The sequence below is a fragment of the Engraulis encrasicolus genome, chromosome 2 (assembly GCF_034702125.1).
Source record: "Engraulis encrasicolus isolate BLACKSEA-1 chromosome 2, IST_EnEncr_1.0, whole genome shotgun sequence".
NCBI lineage: Eukaryota > Metazoa > Chordata > Actinopteri > Clupeiformes > Engraulidae > Engraulis > Engraulis encrasicolus.
In genome coordinates, this window is record NC_085858.1 from 35,644,634 (window position 1) to 35,652,217 (window position 7,584).

The window sequence follows — 7,584 nt, forward strand, 5'->3', positions numbered from 1 at the left end:
TATATTGTGATATGATGTAATATAATATAATATCACATACTGTGATGTAAATTTTATATAGGAAATGGTTCACAGAGGATCTTACTGAGGTGGCAGAAAGTTACATTCATGAACATCAACACAATTCCCTCAAGCCCATTTACCAAAAACAGTTCCGTAACAGTTCCAGGTCAAAACATTAATTCTATTTGGTTATTCAGGACATGGGATGTGCAGGTGTGTACAATGCAGGCTCGCCGACAAGGGGGGAGAAAGGGGTATGTTTTCCCGGGCCCAAGGACATATAGGGCCCAGAATTGTGTCCCCATTACATTGTATGTATTGCGTAGGGGGCGCATTCAGATGACTTTGTCCTGGGCCCAGCGGAAGCTGTCAGCGGCCCTGTGTACATGGATGGGACACATTGCTGGGTCCTCGGTGGAAAATTCAGAATTTGATCTGTTTTCTCGCCTGGTTGGACATGAGGGCAGGAAGGTGCTTTGGTCAAGTGACGTCACTAGGTAGCAGTGCGCTCATTGACCCCAAACGACCCGCTGCTCTGTGTGTCACCTTGAAAAAAGTAGCTGTTGGAATATATAAAATTCATAATATGTGGTGTGAGTTTGTGTGTGTGTGTGTGTGTGTCTGTGTGTGTGTGTGTGTGTGTGTGTGTGGGGGGGGGGGTGTTTATGTGTTTGTATGTGGGTACTAATGGCCTACATATTTTTTGGCTTACATTCACAAAACACACTTCTCGGTGCCATAATGCAATGTATTATCAACTTCTTTGGCCCTGCTTGTGTGGGCACTCGCCTACCATGTGGCTGACCCGGGTTCGATTCCCCGCCCGGGTCCTTTGCCGACCCCTACCCATCTCTCTCCCCATTCACTTCCTGTCTACTTCTCATACTGTCCTGTCCATAATAAAGTCTAAAAAGACCAAAAAAAAACATCTTTATTATCAACTTCATTACTTTTTCTTTTTATTTATTATTACTAATTGTAAAGAAGTACACTTAACTTTCCACACAGCAGCTCTGTGGATAACTCTATATTCAAGTCCATTCTGCTCAATAACACGTTTTGGGTTTGACGTTATACAGCTTAACCACTAAGGTGCATCATCCACGCACATACATACTCAAAATCACATGAGCCTAAAGCGTCATGGAGAATCTCCTCTTTCCCATTGTTATCCATTAATGCATGACAGACTCAACTATATAAGGCTTTATTTCAGACCTATCACAACATATTACACCAAGCTTTTCCACACAGCGAAGACCACAGTCATCAAACTCAAAATGGCTAAAGGTAAGGACACTTTCCTTTGTGCACCCATGCTACGTGGTGAAACATGTTGAGGCATGTCGAGACAGGGTAAGCCCAATGTTCCCACAGCCCAATGGTCCCACAGTCCGTAGGTCCCACATCACAAAGACTTTTAAAATTCATTTTTAAGCCAATTGCTCCCACAGAGGTAAGCTGTTGTATTATATTGTTGGTGTTTAGGTTTAGGCCTGATTACACTGCTGTTATGGTTAGGGAAAGGTCTTGGTAAGTCCATCTCTACTATTATGGGTATAGCATGATTAGAGGTCATTACATTGGTGTTTAGAAGTATTATCCAAATATTGTTATTTACTGACTTAGGTTTAGGAATGATTCCAGTGAGGTTGGGTTTTAGAGAAAGGCTGTGGAACCATTGGACTGCGGGACCATTGAGCCTAAAAAAGAAAAAAAATGGACTGTGGGACCATTGGGCAGTGAAGGCATAGACATACCATTGAGACATGATGAACATGGTTGGGGGGCCTTGGGGATGAAATTCTCCCTGCTTTTGATTGCAGTTTGGGACTGGCTATCGAATTAATTAATTTTGCAATGCTTTCGTCCATCTCCGTCTGCAACAGTGAACACCACCTCGACTTTTTTGTTATTAAGACTATTATTATCATTCTTGTTTTTCTCCTTCTTCTTCTTCACCTTCTTCTTCATTTAGTCATTAAGCGCAGCAATTCATTAATTTTCAATTGTTTGGTCAGGGTTCTTTTTTTATATACAATATTGGATCATTTTTATGGAGTTACATTGTATGTATGATAAGCAAGGCAACAGCAGCAGCAGAGTTGAGACCAAAAACATACATATTCTCCAGAGTCAAGAGAATGGGTTAAGTTGCCTGTAATCTACACCAGTAGCTAATTATTTACTTCTACGAAGTGTAACAGGTGAGAATTTGGTTAATGTAGTAGGTCTATACAAACAGTGTTGCTGTCGAGATTAATTTCAAATTTCATTTGCCTAATGTTGCTAATGGGATCTTGCATGGTGCATGTGTGCAGGCACCTTTGTTCTGTCTCTGTTACTTCTCAGTTTGACCAGGAGTGGCGCTGTTGCCATGAGCACTCAGCATCTGTTCAACAACGCCGTCATCCGCATCCAAGTCCTGCACCAGCTGGCCGCACGAATGATCGGAGAATTTGTGAGAATCCGTTTGTGGTTTTGCTCATAAACTAAATACTGTATATTTGTGTGAACTTTGTTTCAGAATAGTAGGCTAAGCATGTTACAACATACTGTATGCTTATACCAGGAGTGCCAAACTCAAACTCCCCGTGGACCAAAATCAAAATCTGTGACTACAAAACTATTTCAGAAAATCTGTGACAACCTCAATATTTACTCTAAAATGAAATGAAATTGTGCATGTACGCACCTAACGGTAATACTTAAATCTAGACACAGTTCACATATCCTCGTTAAAATGTGCCTGCACATATTATGTTGTATTGTAAATAGGAATATATCTCTGCAAATGAACTTTATTGTCACACCGGTCTACTGCCTTGGCCCCCTCATACTGTGTATCCTGTGCGACACACGACATTTCATTTTCAGGTCATATTACTACTATACAGGGCTGGACTGGCCATCTAGCATAGCCTACCGGGCATTTCCCAGTGGGCCCCGCACCCTCGTGGGCCAACTGTGAATACATATTTGAATTATGAGAGGGGGGCCAAGTAAAACTACTCTAAGGGTGAGATTTGGCCCCCGGCCCTTGACTTTGACAACTGTGGCTTACTCTGTGCCACCACCGGGCTGTTTGAATGATAGAATCATGTGAGTACACTATTTACCACTACTGTGCCAGAAGGTAAAATCCCTTCCATAAAATGGAATTTGATTCAACCAGCTCTGATTTTAATGAGTAGGTTTCGAGCAGGTTTTAGTTTTACGTTTTTCTATAGTATGTATGCAGGGCAGGAGTGTTTTTGATTGACAATAAAACAGCTTGTCCAAGACCCTGTTTTACACATATGTGGATATTTTTTGTAAGCGCATTGGCTTTGGCCTCTTGTTTACATGTTTAAACTGAGTTTTAGAGATCCCCTCTTCTTGTTTTAGAGCTCAAACGCACCTGTCACAAAGTTTACTTTTTAATTCACATGCAGTGTTTAGGTATATGTAAATGGCCTGCTTTAGAAAATATCCTCATATGTTTCACCTGGAAAGTATGGCGAGAACCTGGTTAGGTAGCAATCCAAGTTCAGTTAACCTTGAGCTGCAGGTAAATTATCTAATGCAAGAGTCTGGAGTCCTAATTGTCTTCACTAAAGGACAGCTGGGGGGTATCGGTTAGCAGATTTACCACATCATGCATGTTAACTTAGCCAGGGTTCATAATTTAACCATGTTCATGTAGTACTCTGCCAAGCCCTAAGTGTGCTGTGCTGTGCCGTGCAGGAGGACAGCCTGTTTGTGGAGGACCGCAGGGCCCTGAGTAAGATCTTCCCCCTGTCCCACTGCATCTCCGACTCCATCGCTGCACCCAGCGACAAGGACGAGACCCAGAGGACCTCCGTAAGTGGCACCACACACACACATGTACAGGCACACACACACACACACACACGCTCACAGGCAGGCATGCACGCACACACACACACGTGCACATGCACACGCGCAGGCAGGCATACACACACACACACACACACACACACACACACAGGCACACACAATGCACAATACACACACACACACCATTTATACACAACTCTCTGTATCCCTCCGTGCAGGTGTTGCATCTGCTGCATACAACTTTTTGTTTGATCAAGATGTGGGAGTACCCCAGCCAGGCATTCAGCGCACACACACACACACACACACACACACACACACACACACACTTTACTTTACCCATTTATAAACCTCTGCATCAGTCAGTGTAGGTGCTGCGTACGTCTCTGTGCCTGATCGAGACATGGGAGTACTCCAGCCAAGCGTTCAGCACACACACACACACAATTCACCCACACCATTTAACTCTCTGCATCGGTCCGTGCAGGTGTTGCGTCTGCTGCATACGTCTCTGCGCCTGATCGAGACGTGGGAGTACCCCAGCCAGGCGTTCAGCGCCGCCTTCCTCAGCAGCCTGGGGCCCAGCATCATCACAGACAAACTCATCGACCTGAAGATGGGCATCAGTATACTCATCGGGGTAAGAGAGGAGGACCCTCTGTCACAACAACTGCACACAGGGCCACAGGACAAAACAATGATAAGGCCCCCCATACGACCTGCCATGGTCATAATAGGGAGCCCCACTACCACCAATATCAGAGGGCCCTGGGCCCAAGGGCGAAAGCCCTCCTGCCATAGTTCTGCCCCTGAGAGGACCTGATGGGGCATCCATTGGTGTCTACATGCAAATCCATACAATGATAAAATGATAACGTATATATATATTTTAAAAATGGTGCTCACAGCTAGCCTCGCGATGCCATCCTCTGCACTCCACCCAAAGATTTTGGCTCCGCACATCGTCTGGCAAAAGCCTCGAGCTCGGTTCTCTCAGTGTTTCGCCAATCAGCAAACAGTTGAGAGTGGTGACGTAGAACTCACCCGCGAGCTCCGTTACTGATTGGTTAAGGTAACTATATTCACACTTTCGTTCTGTTATTTGTATGCTTTTGCGACGCTATAACGTAACAGGCATGCTAATAAAGCACAATATGGGTTTTAATTTGAGTTTGGAACTTCAATTAATTTAAATGATAGAGTAAGATCAGACCATCTCCCATCGTCCACGGAGACGGATTCCTCATGGCTTTTGCCAGACTGATTGACGGAGTCAACTGTCGGCTATTCGCCCAGGCTAGCTCACAGCTGCCCTCCCCCTTAAATGCCATACCTTCAGGCTAACCCAGGGCTCTCAAGTCTCACTCTTTGAGAGTGTGACACACTCATTTGAGCGAGTTCACACTCTCACACTCCACACATGGTATTTCACACTCTGAAGTTTTGATAACTTATCCAATCGGCGCACATTAATTCATCCAACCTATCCACAGACGCGTCAGAAATAGGTAACAGCGCTTCTGTGTTCAGACTAGTTACCGCGCTATTCAGCCTATCAGAAAATAGATTGTTCGGTTGTCGGGCAGATCAGAGCAGTGGATCAGAGTTTCATCCAATAGCGCGCACAGCAGAGTTCAGAGAGAACTGTAAAATTTACGAATTGCAAGTAGGCGAACTGGAGACGCAGGAGCCAGGACCATCAGGTGATAACTTCATACAAGTGAAAATTTGAGACTTGTATTAGTTAGGCTACTGTTTTTACTCCTTTTACCAATATTTTCAGCCCATGTAGCCTTGACAGGGACGTTAAAAGAGAGCAACAACGCTAGCTAGGCTATAACCCCAGCTGATTGTTTGATGATCATCCTTCCCAAACATGATTGAACGTGGAGACAAATCGAGTGGGAGGTGGTGAAATATTAGACAGACTGGAGAGAATGGAGGAATGCAGAGGTAGTGGTAGAAGAGAGGGCAAGTAGGCTAAAGAAGTCAGGGGCAACCAATAGTGCTGGAGATATCATGGCATTGAATGTAAAAGGGTATTATTTGGGTCTGATGCCTAAAAAAAGTGATTGGACTTTATTTTAATTTGGGCTGATAATGTCAATGCACAATAAATAACATATGCCTACAGGTAGCCTATTTTAGGCTATCCCCCCACAATGAACATTGTCTAAAATCATCCCCCTCAATGAAAATTGTCAAAAATCACCTCCCTATAAAATATACATCCCATCTTCACATTGTGTTAAAATTGCACTTTCAACAACTACATTTTCAAAATGTTCTCAAACACCCAAACCACCAATAATTAGAATCAATTTCTGACCATCCCCAGCTGCTTATAGGCTTTTTTACAACTCGAGCACTGGTTAGGATTAAGCATATTGAATACATAGTGTATTTGGTCTAATCAAACTTTTTACTAGCTGGGTTGAAGGGAAACCTAGTGTCGATGGGTCGATGGGTGATGATGGGTCAATGCCCCCCATTTATTTATTTATCTAAATCTCACTCCAAACAATCTTCAAAACTTGAGAGCCCTGGGCTAACCTGAATTAATGCATCCAGAGAACAGTCACAAAGCTGTCTATAGTGTGATATACTAATTTAAGGAGCAAGATACAGTACATTCACACACTGAAAAAAGACTGCTGGAGGAAGCTTTTTTAACCAGAGCAGAGCAGACGGTTTTGCATTGCTGCTTTCCTCAGTGCTTTCTGTGCTCCTCTGTCTGTCCGACCACTGTCAGTCTTTTCTCAGTAGTGTTGCACCGATACAATTGTTTGGTCCCGATACCGATACCCAATATCTGGCTGTGCAGTATCGGCCGATACCGATACCATTACCACCCTATTTGATATGTATATGAGGGGCTGTAGTGCATACTACTTGGATGTAAAATCATTGCATGGCTTTGTCAGGCTGCTGCCTACCTTTGTGAAACAGGAAAAAGACCAATACAAAGTGAATCCAGAAAAAACATTTTTATACTTTTTAAATACCTCTATGAAATAACTAATTTCAAGGCTGTTTCAGTGTCATACAAGCACCTGTAAATGGTATCGGTGCCCTATTTGTTGGTACTCACCGATACCGATACCACCATTATAGTGCCGATCCACCGATCCTGGTATCGCTATCGGTGCAACACTATTTCTCAGTGTGCAAGGGACCTTGAAGCTCTACTGCAGTGTCTCTACATCCAGAGTACATCCCCCTCTACATGTGCTAAGGCAAAACAGTATATTGCAATGTGTGTAATGGTTTAAAAATACATAAATAAGGCCCAGCCGTGTCTCTAACGGCTGGGCACTGTACTGCTACGCGGGCGACCCGGGTTCGATTCCTGACCCGGGTCATTTCCCGTTCCTTCCCCGTCTCTCTCCCACCCCGCTTCCTGTCTCTCCTCCACTGTCCTATCTGAAAAATATGTTTTATTAAAATGTTTAATTTAGAAAATATTTAAATAAATAAATACCCTTACCCACAGTCTTACCTGAACGGAGAGCCCGACGTGCTGGACAACGACTCTCTGCCCTTGCCCTTCGAGGACTTCTATCTGGGCCTGGACGACAGCGACCTGAGCAGGACCTACCGTCTGATGGCCTGCTTCCGCAAGGACATGCACCGCGTGGAGACCTTCCTGCGCATGGCCAGCTGCCGACGCTCCGCCGACTCCAACTGCACCCTGTGAGAGGATGGATGTGAGAGCCGGCCGGGTGGGAAGACTGGGAACAC

The 7,584-nt window shown here is 44.3% G+C and overlaps 1 protein-coding gene across 1 annotated transcript; it reads left to right on the forward strand.

Annotated features, from left to right (window-relative positions):
* The first annotated feature begins 2,335 nt into the window (after window positions 1-2,335).
* Window positions 2,336-7,540, forward strand: LOC134438075 (somatotropin-like). The gene is made up of 4 exons (XM_063187665.1): window positions 2,336-2,464; window positions 3,730-3,846; window positions 4,331-4,483; window positions 7,337-7,540. Exons 1-4 carry the CDS (start codon window positions 2,381-2,383, stop codon window positions 7,538-7,540), a joined length of 558 nt encoding a protein of 185 aa, XP_063043735.1. The 5' UTR covers window positions 2,336-2,380.
* The last annotated feature ends 44 nt before the right edge of the window (window positions 7,541-7,584 follow it).